Source organism: Alligator mississippiensis, chromosome 5, assembly GCF_030867095.1.
Source record: "Alligator mississippiensis isolate rAllMis1 chromosome 5, rAllMis1, whole genome shotgun sequence".
NCBI classification, from domain to species: domain Eukaryota; kingdom Metazoa; phylum Chordata; order Crocodylia; family Alligatoridae; genus Alligator; species Alligator mississippiensis.
Genome location: NC_081828.1, coordinates 159,826,696 through 159,849,380, shown reverse-complemented (window position 1 = coordinate 159,849,380; position 22,685 = coordinate 159,826,696). Strand labels below are relative to the sequence as shown.

General features: G+C 41.8%; 1 protein-coding gene and 1 long non-coding RNA gene across 2 annotated transcripts in view; one reads left to right on the top strand and one right to left on the bottom strand.

The window, feature by feature from the left end:
* The window catches only part of DNAH11 (dynein axonemal heavy chain 11), a 281,712-nt gene that overhangs the window by 254,259 nt on the left and 4,768 nt on the right, over window positions 1–22,685 (top strand). Inside the window, 7 exon segments of the mRNA XM_059728936.1 lie at window positions 513–640; window positions 3,432–3,659; window positions 8,361–8,552; window positions 11,825–11,944; window positions 15,143–15,385; window positions 19,848–20,033; window positions 20,114–20,229. Of these exon segments, the coding sequence (XP_059584919.1) occupies window positions 513–640; window positions 3,432–3,659; window positions 8,361–8,552; window positions 11,825–11,944; window positions 15,143–15,385; window positions 19,848–20,033; window positions 20,114–20,229 (1,213 nt within the window).
* On the bottom strand, window positions 15,615–19,892 carry LOC132250919 (uncharacterized). The gene is made up of 2 exons (XR_009462628.1): window positions 19,791–19,892; window positions 15,615–16,315 (listed from the first exon to the last, which is right to left on the bottom strand). It is a non-coding gene; the product is annotated as an uncharacterized LOC132250919 (long non-coding RNA).

Here is a 22,685-nt window from a genome sequence, read left to right as displayed (position 1 = left end):
TTGTGTAAGGCACTGTCGCTTTATACTTAGGATTACTATTCCCCACAGACTATACTGAGAATACCAGGTTAATACAGCTGTGACCTGACTGTGCTCAATTTAAACTCAGGCCTCACAAGGTGAGAGGCTTATGCATTTACCCACTGAACCAATCAGTTAAAAAACTGATGTGATATCTACCACATGTTGCTCCTTTTTTATAAGGGAATTGCTTTGCACCCCCTGTAAGAGTTTCTAAAGCTCAGTAACAATGCCTAGCATCTATCAAAATGTCAAAAGGTTCATTATCTTAAAACCAAGGGAACAGATTTCTGCAGGCTTTTTCTAATACCAGCAATAAGGCCACTGTTGAGAGCTCGCAATTTTGCTTGTTGAAATTGTAAGGGTTTAGTGAAGTGCTTCAGAAGAACTAATATATATTGCGCCAGTGATAGTAAAATTAATGAGGCATTATCATTTTTTTTCCCTTTTATGCTCTGTTCATTTCCCTACCCCCATTGCTCCTTTTACAGGCAAAAAACTTGGGTTTACTATCGACTCTGGAAAATTCCATAATATCTCACTCGGACAAGGTCAAGAGATGGTTGCTGAGGGGGCACTAGAGAAAGCTGCTGCACATGGGCATTGGGTCATTCTCCAAGTAAGTATTGAACAGAGCCAAAGATGTTGTTTTTGCACTTGGCTAGGAGTATGTTTTGAAAGTGAAATGACTGCAAAGTAAGGATGGTCCAGCAAAAAACAACTTATCTGCCTTTCAAATGAGGCTTAAAAAGCAAAGCGTTAATTTTCTCTGTTTGCGCTTAATTGTAGCAAAACAAACATTCAGGTACGCTGAGTGTATTATGTTCTGTAGAACTGCCATCCTATTCCCACTGGGGCCAGGAGAAATAATATAAGAAAGCTTGTGTGACTAGACAGGATTATGTCCTCAGGAATACGCTTCTGTGTAATTAAGAACTTCTGTTCCATTGACTGGGTCATAATGGAGGCTTTAATAAAATTAGAATGACTAGCCCTTGGGAAGCTGTATAATTAGCACTGGAGTGCTGTTCTTCAGAGATAGCAGTAGCAGGTTTGGCCAGCATTGTATGCAGTGAAGATCCACTCAGCAACAAACAAAGAGCTCTTTACATGGCCTACATGAACTGTCATCCTTGGTACAACCATAGAATTTGACGGGAGGACTGGGAGATGCTGTAACCAGCAGTTTTATATTGTATTTGTAGTTTATACTAATATTTGTAAGGGTCATATTACACTAAAACTCTGCAAGAAATGTATGTCCTGGACCTTGCCAATGAATTGTAAATGCAAAAGTTATTATTATACCATCCAGTTTTATTTTTATTCCACCAGCATTGCTGTTTCCTGTAGGCTTAAAGGAAATATATATGCTAGTATCTCTATGTACTCATAATAAAATAAATAACAGTACTGGCTAAAAGCCCAATTGTTTATGGCACTGTACAAACACAGTGTGAATGCTTTTTTTAATTGATATTTCAGTTAATGGTTATTTTTATCATTTTATAACCAGCTTTACTCATCAAGCTTATCTACCAATAAGTGTGTCTTTCACTTAACATTGATACAGTTGTTATTAAGCATAGAAATGCTGTTGTCTGAAGAAAAACAGAGATGAAAAGAGGCACAATTTGAAGCTCTTCATTTCCTTCAGAGGTTATTTTAGGAGCCTAAATACAGCATGGTATTACGTTTCTGGAAAAACCAATGACAAAAAGCCAGTGCTCAGAGGCTGTTGGTGATGTGCAGCTTCCCACCCATTGTCTAATGATTTTTGTCATGGTGTATGCAGGGTATTATTTTTAACTAATTGAAAACTGTAGTTCCGGGGAAGCTGGAGAAGACCCTAATTTAGAGTCTTCTAAGATTTTTGAACTAAACCTGAGTAATTCTGCATTCACTAATACTAATAATATAAGTGCAGGTGCTTGGAATTTCATCTAAATTCTTGGGATTTCATCTTTTGCCTTTTTACTCCAAAATTCTGCAAGCCAAAATATTTTTAAGGTTAAGGTAAGTACATGAAAAGTAAAGACACTGAAAGGTCAAATAGGAGCAATGGCATTTTATAGCCACGTACTGACTTCTTTTTGTATATACAAAGTAAATATTAAGCAAACCCACTGATGTTCTTAGTTTTTTGTCTACCACCTCTTGTCTTGATTATGAAGTGCAGCAATTGAAAAACCTTTAGTCATTAGAGGCCAGATTCTATTCCACTGTGTTAGGTGTCTATGTGTGGATTAGGTGCCTAAGTGTAAATCTATTCTACCCCGATGAAGACCTGAAAGTCTACTAACACATCTACATTTGTAACACCATCATCTTGCTCTTAAAACTGAGTCCCAAAAAACAGCTAAGGTGAGGAAGACCTACCCACTTTTGTAATTACTGTTTTTCAGGGACTCAAGGTGGAATAGAATTGCACTAAGGCACCTAAATCCTTTTACACACCTAATACTAGGTGAAATAGAATCTTGCCCTAAGGCTTGTATATTTGAAGTCATTGCTATGGGCTTCAATGGAAGAAGGAATAGGTCAAAGTAGAGTAAGTGGGAGCAGAGGAAAATCCAAAGAATGTTGCTTGCAACTCATTGGTCAGAGTGGGAAAAGAGAGAGAATGAGTGTGGGAGAGAGGTAGACTCGTAAAGTCACGTTTAGGTTTCTGATAGCAGAACCTGTTTTGCATGGTAACTAATGGATGGCAGAATAAAGAGTGCCTGGAAATGTTTAGGGAAAATAATGCATATGATGCATCAAGATATTGCTTTAATTGTAGTTATTAAACTAGTATTAGTTCTTCTTTCAGACCCTGCACTGTTGTAGAAGCTTTGGCAAAGAGATTCTTTGTTGTTAAAATGAATTTTAGTGGATAACCTGCCTAAATATTTACAATATGTTCATAGTTTTACAGAATTATCACATCCTCAAATACTATGACCTATCTATCTCTGCAATTATAACTTGATACTGGTTCCTTTGTTTCGTGTCTCTCAGCTTTGACCTCAGCATGGGCTGGAAATATATTGCCTCAAAGGCCCAAATTCCACAAAACACTTAAGCACAGGGTTAAGTGCTTTGTGGAATAGGGATAGAATTACTCAAATGTTTAATTCTAAGTGCATGCACTTGTGCTTTGCTGAATCTAGACCTGAAATCTGCAGAAGCTAAAGGAAAATAACAGGTTTCAAGAAATATCCTCTGCCTAGCACTCTTAACATCTTTTCTGCTCTCTTGGCTCATTTAAAGAAGACATGCTATATGGACTTAAATAAGGGTCTATATTTTGTTGTGAAACCACTATGGTACTGTTTTGCTTAAGGTATTTTTAATGTATGTGGTTACTTTAGTTCCAAAATAAGAAACATTTTTGTCTCCCCATGAAATTTTTGGCTGTTTTCCAATAGAACATTCACCTAGTAGCCAGTTGGCTGGGGACTTTGGAGAAACTCCTCGAACATTACAGCAAAGGAAGTCATTCTGATTACCGGATCTTCATTAGTGCTGAACCAGCTCCAACCCCAGAAGAGCACATCATCCCTCAAGAAATACTAGAAAACTCAATTAAAATTACTAATGAACCTCCTACTGGGATGCTGGCTAATTTGCATGCCGCTCTCTACAATTTTGACCAGGTATAAATATTTTTTTTAATTACTACACCATTCTGCAAAAATTGGTGCTGTTGAACACTGGTCGTGGAATCCAGGAATTGCTACACTAAAACAAAATTCACAAAATGCAAACCAGTTCTGCCCTGTCCTATCTCCTCTCAGTGAATCAGTTTCCCATCACCATGGAGCACATGTTTCAAACACAAAGTTTTTTACATTTCCCTGTGTCTAGTAGAGCAACAGTGCAGGAATGACCAACAGGATGCTCCACCTTTGTCTGTCAGAGATCAATATGTCACATGTGTTAGCTGCATCAACAACCTCAGTATCAGAAAAGTGTTACTGTCCTGGTTAAGTATCTAATGCTGTTCCTCTCACCTGCTAAACAGTTGGGAGTGCTGTTTGTTAGCCCTTCCTTTACCTCCAAACAAAGTTCATGCTCAGTTTTAGCGAGCTTCAGAATACACCAAGCCATTTTTCCAGACTTTTTCCTAAGATGGATTTATTAAATTATTGAGGCTTCTTTGGGTAGTGTTGTGACCGGGAAAAGAGTCAGGAAGGGCTTTATTTTGTGAAAAAAGATTTATGGGTGTCACTGTCTGGAGACCAAGGTTTGTTTTTAAAAAGTGAATTATTTCTGTAATGTTTTGTTACTCTGGCAGTGGTATTACATGTGGAACAAACAGCACCACTTCAAGATTCTGCCCACGTAGGAGAGTCCCCAGGATTTGGAGAGTTTCTAGCCACAATGCTACGAAATGGGCTGTCCCAAAACAGCCCCTGCAGGCTGTTGACAACTTGAGTAATATAGATCAGCTTTGTAGCCTGAATCTGCCTTTAGACGCACACAGTCATGTTGTCCAGATTGGCCTGTGTATTAGAGCTGTGCGACGCTTCGGTCCCTGATTGAATTTGGCAGAGATTTGGCCCGATTTGTTGGCTGAATCTCCAAATCCAAATCAAATCAGGAGACCCTTTAATTTCTCCAAATCGAATTGGAAACACGCCCCCCCCCCCGGGCGCGAATTGCTTGAGAGAGATTCGGAAAGATTAGGAAATTTGGACATAGACGCAGCTTTAAATGTTTTTTCTACATACCCCTAGGTAGCAGGGGCTTGTGAACGCTGCGATGGTGGGGCAGATGTAGCATCCCACAAGAGTGCAGGGGGTCCCCGGCGTGCTCAGCGGCAGACCCAGAAGTAGACCATAAGCACTCCCGGTCCATGTCCAGGTCCGCCAGGGAATGCACTGCCCCCCCCCACCCCATGCCCCACTGGCTTGGCAGCTGGTGCCTCCTGGGCCTAGGGGGGGCACCCAGGGTCCCTCCCATGGGCTTGCCTATGTTGAGCTAGTTGAAGAACCAGAGACCTCATGGCCAGGGCCTGAGTTGTGTCTGCATGGTCATACATGGTGCTGCATGCCAGCCTATGTAGGAGTTCTCTGAAGCAGCAGTATTAGGCCTTAGACATTACACCAGCTGAAGTATGGCATACACTGGACTTGCTGGCACCGCTGGATTGGAAGTACGGGCAGCAGGGATCTAATGTGGGCTGAAAGTAAGGTAAGATGTTGGCAGTGGAATATGTGCACTATGGCTGTGCATTCCCTATATAAGGAAAGCAAGCAGGGGGTCTGTTTCTGGGTGTGATTTCTGGGAGGACAGCCAATCGCCGCTCTCCTCTGTGCTCTACTGTCTTCAGGAAGCTCCAGAGGCAAGGGACTACTGCAAAACATGCTGGGATCATTGCACACTGGCCCCTGGCTATAGAATACTTGGCAGTACCTGTTTTTGTTGTGCTCTTTGGCACTCCAGACAACCAGGCATTTGAACAGCTGCACCTGCATTTCATGCTATGATTTTGTGGTGCTGCAGATTCTCCAGAAATGCTTTGCATTTTAAATGAATACCTGTCCCTGCCCTTTCTTACTGGATGAGCAGCTTGCATTATATTAAAGGGTTCTTCAGTAAATTTGTCTTAATTGAACCAGGTTATAGAAACTCAAAGTACCTAAACTAAGGGTGGTGTCCTACATCAAATTCATCCTTACTATGTGCAGTTAAAAACACAAGCAGATACAAGTTCAAGCAGTTTATCATGTGTTAAGTGACCTCCTGGCATTGCAGAGTTGTTCCCTTTCAGTTCGGGGTTATCTCCTAACATGTACTAGTATTCCCACGATTTGCAACTGTTGCAAGTGAACTTGTGATACCAAGTAGTAGCATTCATACATCAAGCACTAGCTTTGATACCTCACAAAAAAATCCAACAGTTTGCAACTGTTGCAAATGAAAGTGTAACAAGGCACTAAAGGTGAAGACTAATCTCCAGAGATCCTTGTTTTCTCTGTTTAAAAATCACAAATTCTCTGATTTAAAGGGAGGTGGGGAGAAGGAAAAAAAACACACAAATTCTCTAATTAAAACCTCCCAAATCTGTGTTTTTCCATGATTAAAATGAAACTCCACTATATATATATATATATATATATATATAGGCATCAGTTGAACACAATATTTTATCGATATAATTACAGTTTTAAAGCAATTTGGAAGCCTACCAGTGCCTCAGATACTATAATAAAATAAATTCTAAAGACCTATAAATTTTAGCATTTGATTTTGGCTTTATCATGGAAAATCCGAGCTCTCTCCCTGCTCTCTTTGCTCACTAGGTCCAGCTGTGGCTGTCTCCCACCCTTCCCCCACCCAACACTGCTTTGCAGCACTGAGCAGCCCTAATATGTTGGTGCCCTGCCTATGCCATTGCCCCTCACTACTGACCCACAGCCCTCCTGACCCTGTTGATGCCAGCTGCCAGAGCTACGGAGCCAGGGACCTGGGTCAGCTCCCTGCCCTTCCAGCAGCGCCCAAGCCCCAGCTTCTGCCTGAGAGAGGTGGCAGCTACTGTGGCAGAACAGAGTGCAGAACACAGCTCCCCCTCCCACCAAGGTGGTGTGGCTGGAGTGGAGTCCATCAGGGGACTGGATGCGAGCTGCCTGTTGTGGGCTCAGGGCTCCCTGCCCTGCTGCCCTCCCCCAGGGCCTCCACAGTCCAGCAGGTGGGACCTGGCATGGCACAGAAAAGCGGGCCTGGGCAAGGAAGTTTGTTGCTGTTGCTGGGAACTCCATGCTGCCCTGGCAAGGCACCCCCTGCCTGCCTGGCAGCAGCAAGGGGCACAACTCCATGTCACTGCTGCTGGGTGGGCAGGGGGCACTTTGCCATGGTGACATGGGGCTTACAGCAGTGGCACCAAGCTTCCTTGACTCACTCTTCCCTGATGCACCTGGTCTTGCCCACTGGGTTGTGGAGGCCCCGGGGGAAAGGCACCAGGACAGGAAGCCCAAGCCCTCAGTGGGCAGCCTGCACCCACCCCTGCCCCTGTCCCATGCAAAAATCTGGGGGATATATGCCTCCATGTCCCCCCGAAAGTGCACACAGTGGCAGAGAGTCAGCCCCAACCCCCGAGATGAGCCACCCATGATCCCATCCCGCACCCAGGCCCTGTGGTTGGGTATTCCAGCCTCAGGCCCCATGCAGTGCCCAGGCTGGGCAGCAGCCCCAGCCCTGCCCAACTCTTTCCTTCATTATGGGGGCCTCATTTCTCCTCCCACCCTTGCCACCAGACTTACCTGCTGGGAGCTGCTCTCCAGCTTGCCGAGCGGTCATGTGCATGGGTACATGTGCACAAGCACGTGGCGACTCCTGCCGACCACCCTCCTCCCACTCCCCCCAGCCGCTTGCAGGCTGGAACTCTGCCAGCCTGCAAGGGGAAACCCATCATTTCCCATGCTTTTCTCCTTTAAAGGAGAAAATCTGAGTTTTTCGCCTTAAAATTAGGAAATCCAGGTTTTACCACATTTTTCCATGGTGAACAGACAACACAGATCCCTGCTAATCTCTACACATTTTTAAGTGTGGCACCCAGGTCTGATGCCCCATTTCCTCCCCTTGAGTTATGCTACTATTAATTATGAATCCAAGTCCTAGAGGCCATTTTGTGCAGACAGCTTTATTTTAAGTAGGAATGCTTGTTTGTAAAATGAGACTCCATTTTGCAAGCCAGCAGCTTTGTCTGTATTTTGAAATTTTGGAAAATGGAATCAGGGAACATCTCTTCATTGCTAAACAAAACACAAACCAATAAAACCCATGTATTAGTCTATTGGTTTCCCCATCTTCTCTCCAAGGAAAGGCCTCTGAAGATTTGACCTTGCCCTTTGACAGTTGATTGAATGGATCAAGGTGGGCAATTATTTGGGTCCAAGGACCATATAGGGAGATTTGATCAGCTGTTGCAGGCTGGGTCAGCACCCCCCGCCCCTGACAACAACTCAGCAAAACTCCCTATGGGGCTGTGGGTGGGTGGGAACAGTATTCAACAGTTAGTGCCTACTGATACTACGTCACCATAGCAATGAGCTATATTGCCATAGCTTCTCGCTACAGTGACATAGTATCTTGTAAACAAGCCCGTGATGTCTGTTTTTGTATGTAAAAATAACTTATAGTGCCAACAATTCTGTTTGATATTTTAACAAAAAGAAAATACAGTGAGAAATACTAACTTACTAACCAAATAAGGAATAAATAATAACCGAACACTTATCTGCCTTGAATTCAAGTGTGGAAACCATCCTATTGGATCAAGTAAAGTAACTACAGCCGTAGATTAATGAGTATGCTGATACCCAGATAAATACATTGTCTTTGTTTTTTGGCAGGATACGCTTGAACTGTGCACCAGGGAGCAGGAGTTTAAAAGCATTCTCTTTTCTCTCTGCTACTTTCATTCATGCGTTGCTGGGAGACTCAAATTTGGTCCACAAGGTTGGAATCGAAGATACCCTTTCAACACTGGAGATCTGACCATTTGTGTCAATGTCCTCTACAACTACTTAGAGGCACATACTAAAGTAAGAGTTGCTGGTCAAATAACTTCTTTCCAAGGTTATAAATCTCTCATTTTCCTATGTTGAAAAATTAGGGCATAATTTTTTGCAGCTATTATTAAAATAGCTGATATTATATAATTCTATTGCTGAGTTTGAAAATAAACTAGATCAAAGGTTTTTTAACACTGGATGGATGAACTTTGTAGCATAGGTCAAAGCAGTTCCACATCAGCAGCTTAACCAAAAAAAAATGTCCTTCATTATGTTAACAAAAACAGTGGTTTACATGTGCATATATGCCAAATTCATTAGGCAGGTAATGAAGCATTTGCACAAATGTAATTACATACAGCAATTCTGACAGTTCATAACACTGCATTAATAATCACTACAATTAGTTCTGATGATGGAAGCAATTTACAGCACGTCACATGTATAAATAATGGTGCATTTCCTGCATGTGTCATTATTATGTATTAAGGATGCCACCTTGTTGTGACTTTCTCAGTAATGTTCCCCTGGAGTCAAAGTTAAGGGTAGATGAGTGATTTTATTTCTGAACTACAGCATATTTTACAGTTGTGTGGTTTAAATACTTAGTTGAGGTCGTTTTTGTAAGTTCTGTAAATGCAATGCCTAAATCATAGCAATGATTGTTCGGCATTTAATGGGGTGGATAGTAAGCAGCTCCTCTGACACCAGCTGCTTCAAATAACTTAAAGAAATGTGAGAGAACAGCATATGCTTTAAGAAAACCTGTAATATTGCTGTTTATGATATGGTTTTACCTGTGTGTCCAATTGGTAGTCATTACCCTAGAGTAATTCTTGTTTTCCTTTTTATTTTCACTGACAACTTTTGTTAATAGGACATGAAGCTGAATTTCCTTCACATGGTATTTGGTGTCACGTTTAAATAATTGCTTAATTTTGTAGTGATGATTTAATAATGGTTTTCATTTAGAAAATGACTCTATAAAATAAGCTTATTCCAACCTTTTATTTTTCTTTACCAGTAAATTTCCTTCTTTCCTTTCGCTAGGCTGTGTTCTCAAACCACCGCTCACGAGCATAATAATTATTTATAATAGTTCTGGTAGGGAGTAGGAAATAGAAGGTCAATAGGAGAGACGATTAGTTCACCTTTCTTTCAACAATATTGTCCTTTTGCACTTTAGTGGTAAGCAGGTTGCATTGCAGCTTTATAGTAATTTTAAAATGTAGGTAATGCAAGCAGGAAAAAAGATATTAAGACCTTCAAAATATGATACAGAGCTAAATTCTACTTGCCTGACCAACTCAGTTAGAACTTCTGAAATATGGGAAGAGACCTTCTAGTGAGGTAAATTAGTGTGCCTCTGTAGAGGTCAATAATACTAGCAATAGATGCTAATTTTTACCAGCTTTGTCAGGAAAACTTAACTTTTTTTGTAGTTCCTGACTTGGCCGAATTCATTTCCGCATGGTCAAACTAATGCCACAAAGCCCAAGCATTTTGAGTTCTCTGCAGGTGGAATGCAAAGCCGCTGGAGAAGTGACACCAACCAAGAATATCAGGTACAAGGCACCTGTGCTTCCACCCATTCTGGGTCATTGTTAAAATTTATGGAAGCATGATATCACGCCTTTCACACTTACTGTTTAGGGTACTCAGGCCACTTGTTCCCCTTCCCACCACATGGGACTGGGTCACACCAGCACTTTCAAGATCCTGCTTGCCACATGCAGGAATTGTGAGTGTACCCTGTGCAGACATTTTGTAGGCAAACTAAATTTCATTTCATGAGCACATCAGTTAAATATCTTATAGGGTACAATATTTGTTATGCAAACCTGATATCCAAGAAATCTCTTTTGTCCAAAACAATTCCTCATGTTTCTTATATTACCCTATTTTTTTCTTTTATCAGAAGCTTTCGTTCTCCAAACTTAATTATTGTTGCATGTGTCTAATCGAGTGTCACACAGAGTTAGAGAATTGTTATATGCTTCTATAGCTAAAAAGTCTAGAAACACTTTGAACGAGGGTATCTAACATGAGAGAGCAGTTTTCTTTCCAGCAAACACTGGTGTCTTGACATTAATATATATTTGACTGAGAAAAAAAACGCTAAATTGATTGACACAGTATACTCATTGAGTGCAAAAAACACTTTTAAAATGCAAGAATGTTTTTATTCCAAACCAGAAGTTAATATTTGTCTGAGTTACACTGTTCAGCTTTCCCCGAGTCATTATGTAGCATAGCTTATTCAATTCTGTGACTTTTTTTTAATTCAGTTCAAACCAGTTTAAAAGAAAGGTGCATTAGAAGTTCATTTATTCAAATTCAAATAAACTTGTAGCAAGCATGCTGGAATAGTATTACTTGTTCTGTTCTGTCACATCATGCAACGTACATAACCTATAATTAAGTTTTTACTTGAACTGTTGGGAGACAAATACTGCCCCAGAGGGTGTAAAATGTTCCTGTCTGGAAAGTCTTCATCAGAAACTGGCATATTTTGCAAACCAAAGGTAGCAAAAAGAAGCTTCAAATCTTGCTAAGTCAAATAAGGTATATGAGAAACCATTGTCAAGAGACAATAGTTTCTTGAATGAAAAATTCAAGGAACGGCACTAGCACTATAGTCCTACAAAACACGTAACGATTAAATGATTTGGTAGTGATGGGACAAATATAATTTCTGTTTTTTCTTGAATTCATCACAAATTCAAGTAATGTAGAATTTCTTTCTTGGTATTTCCTAGAGAGGATATATATATAAGACTGCAATCAGATACAAAGTTTTATTTCCCCTGTAAGAAAGACACAGTAGGTTACCTTTCTGTCACTCATGAGGATTTTTTTTCCAAAGGTCTGAGTAAACACATGCATTTGTTAATGAGTTATGTTCTTTTATATCACACCGTGTTTTGAAATCCTCCATTGCTCCTTAAAAGCTTTTATAAGGGATAGGATGAAAACTACGACTTGCAGCTTAATTGATATTTGTTTGCACAGTAAGTAAATTTTAGTTAAAGCCTAGATATTTTAACCAGATATTTATAGATACCAAAAATTGGCACGGAAAAAAATAATCACAATGTAGATATTTTATAAACAACAACAAAATCCCAAGCACACTAGGTGCATCTAATTTTCAAAGTATTTTGAAAATTCTAAAAGTATTTTGATTTTTTTTGTTCTGATGAAACATTGTTCATGCTAGTATTATTGTGAGTGACTTTGGTTTGTCCGTTGGACACCTAACTTGTTATTTATTGAATTATATATTCCATTATCTTTGGTAGGTTCCATGGGAAGATTTGCGCTATCTCTTTGGTGAAATTATGTATGGTGGCCATATAACTGATGACTGGGACCGCAAGCTATGTCGGGCATATTTAGAAGAATTCATGAGTCCTGCTATGGTAGTATTTCTTTGATATACATAAAAAGCAGTAAGAATTAAATATTACAATGTCTTGTATCTTGCTTTAATACATTAAATTTAGTATACCAGATCACTAAAAAAAAAAAAAACCTTAATCACTGAGCAAGAGTATCTTCTGAGGTGACCCCCAGTTCTGTCCTTCCCCTACAAAAATCTCATAAAGGTGTCTGGGAATAAATGACCCAATTTGTAATGAGTGCAATTCATCCCCCCCAAAAGGACCTATTCTGCAAGGCTTTTGTGACTTAGCATATTGCTTACAAACATCTGTTCCTATGGCGGCATGTCTTCCATGTTTTATAAAAACTCTACATAATGAAAAGAACAACCAGCTGAACTGCATACTGGACAGTGTGGTTGGGTAATGGTTTTTCTATTAAATCATTCTTTTATGATTTTCTGGTATTTTGAAAATATTGGATGAGGTAGAAAAACTTCTGTTTCTAAAGCACTTTTCAGCTGATATAACGAAAATATTACATCAGTTGTTACACCACAGAGCAACACAAACCCCCGACACCGCAAAATCTAGACTTACTGTTTGTATAGTTTATTTTCAGGTTGAAGAAAAGCATTAGGGCGTGATGCCTTGTACTCCTTTTCCTGTGTTCTCTAGATATGGGAAGCAATAATAGACCATCTCTCCCCCTTAGATACTCCTACTGAACTTGTATCTCTGTAGCAAACTGCCAGCAGAAGATATAAGAAGATGTAGGTTTAATCATAATTATGGAGTTGGACGGCATTGTGAGGAACATAACGCTTCTGTTAAATTGCAGTATTTCTTGGATGCCTTCTGAATTATGAGCAGAGTTAATCATTTTAGTATTGTATGCAATAGAAATTAAATATGAATAATAATTGGATTTGCCTAATTATCTTTTTAGGAACCCTAGCAGCTGTGTTGGCATTACTTAATTCTTAAAAAAGAAATCCTTGCCTAATTCTCTTAAGCTTGTTAATTAATCAATTTAGAGAAGTGACCATATAAAATTTACAGAAAATAGTAGGAACAGATTTTCCTATGTCCTGCCTAAACGTATTATTTTTCATTGTCCGAGATAAAAGCTTATTTGGAGGGAAAAAATGAGCACATAATGTTTGAGCAGACCAGTTCTGGAGCTTGGATAACTTGGGGGAATGCACTTTTCACCCGTGGCAATGTAGCTGGAGTCTGTCTTGAGGTTCTAAGTAAAATGAGTTTCCTTGCATCTGCTCAGTCCCTAATGAGGTTTTCATATGTCAAAAAGCCATACTCTGTTTAACACAATCGGAAGTCACTGCTCGAAGAGGCCCAAGAGTAGGTTACCATGGAGATGGGAAGGATAAACACTACTGTACTTCTGACCTCAGCAGAGGCTGATTTCTCCAAATGACAGCTAAGGTCATGAGGGCAGCGTGGGAAGCTCATTCAGCTGTTTCCTGCTCTGTCTAGCCTGTGGATAAGTAAAGAATTACTGTTTCCAGTTTAGGCAGTCCATTAACCTTCATAAACCTGAACTTTCGTTCAAATAACTGTAAAATAAATATAGGTGGTGGAACCTGAGGAGAATTGCTGTTGTTTGGACGCCCTTTGGAAAGTTTAGGGACCCAACCCTGAATGTAGATCTGCCGCAGTGTCGCATGAGAGGATAATAATGTTTTTGAGCTTTGTCTGTAATTGGCCAATGACACTTCCCTAAATTACCAGATATGGCAAAAAAATCATTCATCAATTGGCAGCCAACTGAACACAGACAGGAATGGCTACACACGCACTCCATCAGTGTGCTTGGCTTTGGTGTTCATGTGACAAAGTAATAGTGCCTGATGAGTTTATTTGTGTTTAATCCATAAAATACAAGGTGAGTTTTGCACTTACCTCTTGACATACTTCATATGCAGTGTTTGACATGTGGCCAAAGTCGTAGTGGGTTCCCAATGTATGCCATAGCCTGCAGTGTCCTGTTATGTATACAAATCTACAGCAGTACAAGGGGAGCTCTTTTAAGCGCCCATCAAAGAGCCCAGTAAATACAGATTGAATAATAGAAAATAACCTTCAACTGAAGGTTGCATGGCAAATTACTGGGAACTTTGGGAGTACTTTAAAGTGATACACGGAGACTGATTATTGTAGATGAGGTTTGTAGTTTGACTCTACTGTAAATGGCTAGCTCTGAGACTGGAATGACTTCTCAGAAGTGCCTCTTGGTAGCAGCATCAGAAGCAGCTTGTTCTTCTTGACTTTGCTAAATACCAGAAGCCTTTGAAGTTTGTTGTGGCTCCATGGAAAAGAACCAGCATTAGAAATAAGTGGCTGTTGTGAAAAGAGCCACTTGTAGCCAGAAGAAAATCTTTCAGCAAAGACACTCAAGACTGGAATGAGTCTCATTTTGTCTCATGTTACTGAATTGAAAGAAGTCTTTGAATCCAATAAAGTCCTTACAGCTCAATAGTGGGAGGAGAGTTCAAAGCTAATGCATTTGTACACATGTATTATTGCTTTTTTTACCCTGTTCTGTCACTGACAGATAAGGCTGAGCCCAAAGAACACATCTCCTCAACACATTGAGCTGCATGCAGGCTACTTATTCAAGTCAAGCTCTATTTCAGCATCCTGATTCTTAACTTTAAAGCCTTAAAGGGGCTCAAACCTGCTTACCTCAGTGACTTCCTCTCTGCAAGTTTTTGTGGCAGCTGGATTCTACCAGCATGTTGCAGCTGGTGCAGACTAGGTTCAGCCCTCCTCAGCAATAAGGAGCAAAAGGACTTTCCAAGCTTAAAAATGTATCATTGTTGTATTATCCAATTGAGGCCAAGCCAGGCCACCTTCAGGGTGCAATACAAAATGACTCTCCCTTTGCAGGGTTTTAACTAACCCTGCAAAGGGAGAGTAGAAAAAAAAGGAAATATAATCATCCTCTCCCTTCTACCTCTCCAACACTTGGAGCTAAGAGAAAAGATGCCATAAAAGCAAGGAATAAAACAAAAAACCTGCCATTCAGTGGGCAGGTGGTGAACTGATAACAATAATAGTGCTAAAAATGCTGGAGTCAGCATAATTCATTTTGTCCAAATATACTGTTGTCACTTTAACCAACTCAAAGTAACTGAATTCCTGAAACACTGAAGATGCCAAAAAAATAAATAATTTGAAGAACTGACCATAATATTGTTCATTCTCTTCTTAAAGCTGGAAGGAGAACTGGTACTGGCGCCAGGCTTCCTAGCCCCACCTAATCTGGATTACACTGGATACCACAAGTACATTGATGAAATACTTCCGCCTGAGAGCCCGATTCTCTATGGACTCCATCCTAATGCAGAGATAGAATTCTTGACAGTGACATCGGATAACCTCTTCAAAACTCTTTTGGAAATGCAGCCTAGGAACTTATTTATAGGAGAGGAATCGGGACAGTCTGCAGAGGAAAAGGTAAGGTAGTTCTCCTAACCATAGTTCCCACAGGGAATGCTGCTCAAAGAGCACATTAGAAATAGAGCATTGATTATGGTAGTGCACTGAGATACTAAGCTTAAGTTCTAGGGAAAAGAAATGTACTCAGTTTGCCAACATAAACTCTATTATAAGTAATAATGAGCAAAACTGAACCTCAGTGTAATTTAGAATTTGCATCAGGAATGATTTGGGGCCAGAAAATGAGAAAGGAAAAATGCTTAATTTTTTATGGGAACAGTTGCCATGTTTAATTACAACTTATTCATTGCTGACCTATGTTGTATTCCATCTTTGGTTTTTCAAGAGAGGAATTATGGCAATATTGGTGTAGAAAAAAATACAGTGTTAAGATTCACCTGATTCTAGTTGTTTCTCCCTCTTCATTACTCTTTGTTCTAAAACTGGTGGGTTAGGAAACAGGTAACCTTTCAACTTGATAGCCACTTCTGTGTCTGCTAAATGCTTGATGCTGATGGGGCCTAGAGGTGAAGATCAGGCATCACATCCCATCTCCCCATGTGACTTTGAGTGGGAAATCACTTGCAGGCAGATTCTCTGCTGCAGCAAGCTCCCACAGAGTGAGCAGGGCTTGGTGGCGAGGGAGCGGTATGTCAGGCAGTCGCACCTGACTGCCATGCACCCAGGATAGTTTAAGCTGCACAGTCTGGCAGGTAGGGATAGAAGTGTGTGGCATTTTCCAGCCTATCACCTTCTCTTCCCCCAGTCTGATTGCAGGGAAGAAGACACAGGAGCCTCACTCCTGCCTCTGAGCTTGCTGAGGTCTTTCCTTTGCAAGACGTGTTTCTTGCAGGACACTTGTAGGAAGCTTCTGTTCTCTGTTGTGCAAAGAAGACAAATCTCTCCAGGGAATCTTTCCATCAGTCTCCATAGGCCTCAGCTCCCCATCTGTACAAAATGTGTATGTTAATGGAACAGAAATACTTATTTCCCTTGCAGAGGTACTGGATGGATAAACCCATAAATCCTTAGCAAGCAATCAGATACTACCATGATGAGAACTATATAGGCATATAGATAAAGCTCTCGCTGGTCTTTATAAGTACTAATGCATTTTGCAGTTCTATTTAGTGTCAGGAATATTTCTATACAGCCAAAATGGATCCTAGTGATATTAAACTGACTAGATTTAGACATGGAAGCATATCGGAATGACATGGGGCTAAGATGAATACATCTAACCATTCTGCTACCAAGAGGCTCCCTTCATTTCACTGTAGCTAAGCAGAGCAATCCTCTATTTTTACTCAGGGTATTCAGAGTTCTAAGACTCCTGCCAGGCTACAAAGTGTGTGAGACCACTAGATCCTATGCACAATTTTCCATGTCCCATAAGCCATTCTATGCTTGGATCTTTTGGAAATTTCAGCAGAGATACCAAGGGCTGAATAGGCAAGCAGTTTTTTCAGAAAAGCGGGGGGGAAAGTCCATTATAGATAGAGTTTGCCAAAAAAAAGTCATCTTAATATCAATTACACTTGGTCTGGAGTCTCGGAGGGGAGAATATGTTCTGTGTTCCATTTCCTGAACTGCTTAAGGGGTTTCAGTCTCTTCCACCTCCCTGGAGAGGGCCCTTCCCACCATGCAATGTGCTATTTTTTGAAAGAAATGAGTGAGCCCTGCTTTAGATCCTGAATTGTAAAGGTTTAGGCACATACCTTCAGGGGAGGCTTCTAGGTAGTGAATCCTAAGTGGAAGGAGGTGCCTTCCTACAGTGCTGAGTAAAATGCATCTGAGGAGACATATGATTCAAGACAGGGGTTCCCAACTTGTTTTTACTGAGGACTGGCAAACGTGTTTAAACTAAATTTACATATTCACATTTAATTTACATATTTAAATTTAATTTTTACATGGGTTGGCAGGGGGGTTGTGAGAATCCAATCAGGTTGGGGCACCGCACTGCAGGCACCAGGGAACCCTGCAGGGGAGGGGGCTGCGCAGGCAGTTGCCCAGGGGGACCCAGCTGGAGCTGCACAGGTAGAGGGGGCTCCGCTGCTTTCCTTAGAAGCAAGCAGCAGAACTGCCTCCCCTGCAGGGGCTGGGGGTCCTGCCTGGAGTGGGCCCCGGTACTTGCTGCATGGGCACAGCTGGGCACAGCCATGGCAGTGGGAGCGAGACAGGATGCACAGAGCCGACTGCCTCCCTCCTGGGGCTGCCTCACCACCCAGTTTTAACCCCGCACATGATGGCCAGTGGCCTGGCAGCCAACCCTTTGCGGCCTGGTACCAGGCTGTAGCCCGGTGGTTGGGAACCTGTGCTTTAAGACTCACCCTTGTCCTCAGTTTTTCTCTATTGGCAGACTGAGGCCAATTCAGGTATATGACACAATTATTACAGAATAATTTATGTCAGGTTTTAATCTGTAGGCAATGTGCTCTGTGGTAAAGAGCATGCACATAGCCAGTTCTCTAAACCAGGTTGTCTGAAGAAGGAATAATTACAGTGTCTGACCACTAGGTGGTAGAGAACCAGCTCCCCCAGAATGAAAAGTAAATACATGACACACACTGCATCGTAACTTTTACTCCACAGTGGACATGCAATTAGCGCAAAGCACTAAATTCCGGACTTCATTGTTCCAGAGTTAATTGCTCCCAAGCATGCCATTTGAACATGAGCCCAGGAGCAATAAAGTCTAAAGCAATAAATTTTGGAGTTTATTGCCATTTGAACATGCACCCAAGACCACAGCGTGTTGACCTGGCTTGGAGCAGCCCTGGCAGGCAGGGCCTTAGCAAAGCATGCTGTATAGGGGCTGGCTGGGGCATGAGGTGCTTCAGTGTAGGACTAGCCAGCAGGCAGCCCCCTCGTGTCCTAGCCAGCTGGGGCAACATCTACACATGCACTGCTGTGGAGTTTTTTACTCCGCAGAAGAGTACTTGTAAACTACACTCTCCTGCTGCAGATTACATTATTTTACTCCAACCTAATAGGGGCACACATGTAAACACCAAGACATTTACTACACAGCTAATTAGTCTACTGCACAGTAAATATCTCATGTAGATGCACCCAGTTACTACGCATTTTTCAAGTAGTAACTTTATCCTTAAATTCAAGTGATTTACTATATGACAGGGCTGTGCGTTGTGTCTCCTCAACTGTTACTATTTGGTGAAGTCAAGTTAGTGTGTTGGTTTTTAAGGATCCTGGTATGAGGTGCCTAGCTCTACCCCTGTATTGCATAGAATTCAGGTGCTTTAGTGGCCAGGCATCTAAAAGTTGATGTCGAGAGGGCATTTCTTGGTTTTGATCATAGAGGAGTTATGCTCCTCTCTGAGTACTCTAATAGTGAAGTGGATAGAAGACATGTCATAATCATAAAGAAACAACACGATTAAGTTACTCACATGTTGGATAGCATTGTTGATCCCTATAAAAATATAGTGGAATGGTAGAGTGGGGATTTATTCAGCAATAAAGTATTTTTTTCCTATTAAAGTTAGCTTCCTGAATTCCTGACAACCAGTAACCCACTGTTAAATGAAAACAATTTAACTATGACTGTTTTAATGAGTCTGGCACACGCACACTTTTGTAATTAACTTAAAATATGACTATCTGTTATGTGAAGGCAGCTAGTCATGCCTATTCAGGTCATGATCATTACCTGATCTAATACAAATTATAGGGGGCGTCTATGATTTGTACTTGCCTCTGAGATTCACTCCTGTGTTCCTCTCCCAAATAAAAAGTTGCAAGTGAAAACATAGCCAGGAACCCACATGCCCATGGCTGCCCAGAAAGTCTGCTGTAGCATCCTTTCTAGGGGGATTGTTGCCTCTGCCTCTTTTCTCTGGCTGCTCACCATGTCCCAGGTTTCCAGTGGGCCCCTGGACTCAGCAGGGAAACTGCATTGTGCATGCAAGAGAAGAATGTGGCCCAGATCTGCCTTTTCCTGAGGATGGCTTATTGTAGCTTTTTATGATTTGCTCCTATTCACATTCTATGGCATTGGGAACTATATGACTTTAGGGTGCCTATACACATGTCCAGTGCCTGTTCAGATGCGTTCAAATTAGAATGAGTTGGAGCAGACTCGATTAATTGATGCTTTAGCAGCCTCAGCATCTCTTCATTTCAAAATGGCTGTGGGGGTGCTTTAACAAAAGCTCATTGAACTTTTGCAAGTGACTAGCCTTGCAAAATGCAAGGTATTAGTTTTGGTTTCAGTCCCTACTGTGACCCTGGTTCATGACTAAGCAGAATAGGTATAATCTTGATTGGTCCTGATTAATTATATAAGCACTAGTCATGACTAGTGCTAACCAGACCAAACCTCAGTGAACCTCTCTATAATATCGTCCCTTCCACAGCTGTACCTATAAATGAAAGCAGAAGCATAGTCTAAGGGACTGACCTAAAAGCTAAACCCAGTAATGATTTCAGCTCATCCTGTTGGTGTTGGTATGCTCAGGTTAAGAATGTCCTGGATGAGATTGTGGAGAAACTTCCTGAGGAGTTTAACATGATCGAGGTCATACAGAAGTTCACTGGTCCCAAAAGTCCCTATATGCTTGTTTGCTTCCAAGAATGTGAAAGGATGAATCTCCTCATTTCAGAGATACGCAAATCGCTTAAACAACTGGATCTTGGTTTGAAGGTAGGAGAAGTGACTCTCTTTTGCAGACGAATAATTATTTCTTGTTGTCAAATAAACTGATTATCTTTCTCCAAACAAAGGGGGAGCTGACATTTTCACCTGAAATGGAAGCACAGCAGTCAGCATTGTTTTATGACACTGTACCTGACACATGGACCAGACTGGCTTATCCTTCCACATATGGCCTTGCCCAGTGGTAAGTACACTGCAGCACTTTACCAAATAATGATAGCTTACATGGTTTCCTTGCCATTCATCACCCTATGAGCAGCACAATTCTTCCCCTTTTAAATATCAGCCTTAACAGAATGTGTTCACACCCTGGAATAAACGGGAAAGATTTCATGTTTCTAAACTTTTCCTTTTTAGAGGATGTGTCTACATGTGCATTAGATCCGGGAGCAGTTTACTTGTAAGTAAACTACTTGTGACTAAATGCTCCCAGGCAGGTGTCTACATGTGTAGGGAAGCAGTAGCAGTTTGCTGCTAATGGCAACAAACTGCTCTTGCTTCCTGGGCCCTGCAATTGGCAGCTCCCACCACCAGGAGTAGAATTGGTGGGGAATGTAGTAGTGGATGGCAACTTGGGCAGCAGTGACCACGAGATGATTGAGTTTAGGATCCTGAGGAAAGGAAGGATGTAGAGCAGCAGAGTAAGGACCCGGGACTTCAGAAAATCAGACTTTGACTTGCTCAGGCAACTCATGGGCAGGATCCCCTGGGAGGCCAGTCTCAGGGGGAGAGGAGTCCAGGAGGGCTGGCTGTACTTTAAGGCAGCCTTACTGGGAGGTACAGGAACAAACAATCCCGATGCGCAGGAAAACTAGCAATTATGGCAGAAAACCAGCATGGCTTGGCAGGGAACTCTTCAGTAAACTAAATCACAAAAAGCCAGCTTCTAAGAAGTGGAAACTTGAAGTAACTAGGGAAAAATATAAGAGCATGGCTTGGGCATGCAGGGATGAAGTCAGGAAGGCTAAAGCACAACTGGAGATGCAGCTAGCAAGGGATGTGAAGGGTTTTTACAAGTATGTGGGTAGCAAGAGGATAAGGGAGAGTATGAGTTCCTTACTGAATGGAAGAGGCAACCTTGTGACAGAGGATGCAGAAAAGGCTGAAGTGCTCAATGCCACAGGCAAGGGCAGCTCCTAGATTACTGCACTGGGCAGCACAGTTTAGAGAGGAGGTGAGCAGCCCTCAGTGGTGAAAGAACAGTTTAGGGACTACTTGGAAACGCTGGATGTGTACAAGTCTGTGGGGCCAGATGGGATGCACCTGAAGGTGCTGAGGGAGTTGGCTGATGAGATTGCAGAGCCATTGGCTATCATCTTTGAAAACTCATGGCAATCAGGAGACGTCCCAAATGGTTGGAAAAGGGCAAACATAGTGCCCATATTTAAGAAAGGGAAAAGGAAGATCTATGGAACTGCAGACTGATCAGCCACACCTCAGTCCCTGGAAAAATCATGGAGAAGATCCTCAAGAAATCCATTTTAAACATTTGGAGGAAAAAGAGGTGATTAGGAACAGTCAGCATGGATTTATCAAGGGCAAGTCATACCTGACCAACCTGATTGCCTTCTATGATGAGGTGACTGGCTCAGTGGATGTGGTGTACCTTGTTTTTAGCAAGGCTTTTGATACAGTCTCCCATTTCTTGCAGGAAAGCTAAGGAAGTATGGGCTAGATGAATGGACTGTAAGGTGGATAGAAAACTGGCTGAAGCATCAGGCTCAGAGGGTAGTAATCAATGGCTTGATGTCTAGTTGGCAGCCGGTATCAAGTGGAGTGCCCCTGGGTTGGTCCTGGGGCCAGTTTTGCTTAATGTCTTCATCAATTACTTGGAAGATGGCAAAGAGTGCACCCTCAGCAAGTTTGCAGATGGCACCAAGCTGGGGTGAGTAGTAGATATGTTGGATGGTAGGGCTAAGATTCAATGTGACCTAGACAAATTGGAGGATTGGGCCAAGAAATCTCATGAAGTTCAGCAAGGACAACTGCAGAGTCCTGCACTTAGGACGGAACAATCCCATGCACCAGTACAGGCTTGGGGTTGACTGGCTGCGCAGCAGCTCTGCAGAAAAGGACCTGGGGCTTTCAGTGGACAATAAGCTGAATATGAGTCAGCAGTGTGCCCTAATTGCCAAGAAGGCTAACAGCATACTGGACTGCATTGGTAGGTGTGTTGTCAGTAGGTTAAGGGAAGTGATTATTCCCCTCTATTCAGCATTGGTGAAGCCACATCTGGAGTACAGTGTTCAGGTTTGGGCCCCCCCACTGCAGAAAGGATGTGGACAGATTAGAGAGTCCAGTGGAGGACAACAAAAATGGTGAGGGGGCTGGAGCATATGACTTATGAGGAGAGGCTGAGAGAGTTGGGCTTATTTAGTCTAGAGAAGAGAAGACTGAGAGGGGGTGTAATAGCAGCCTTCAACTACCTGAAGTGGGGTTCAAAAGAGGATGAAGCTAGGCTATTCTCAGTGGTGGCAGATGACAGAACAAAGAGCAACAGTCTCAAAGTTGCAGCAAGGGAAGTTGAGGTTAGGTATTAGGCAGACTTTTCTCACTAGGAGGGTAGTAAAACACTGGAACAGGTTACCTGGAGAGGTGATGGAAGCTCCATCCTTGGGGGTTTTGAAAACCTGGCTAGAC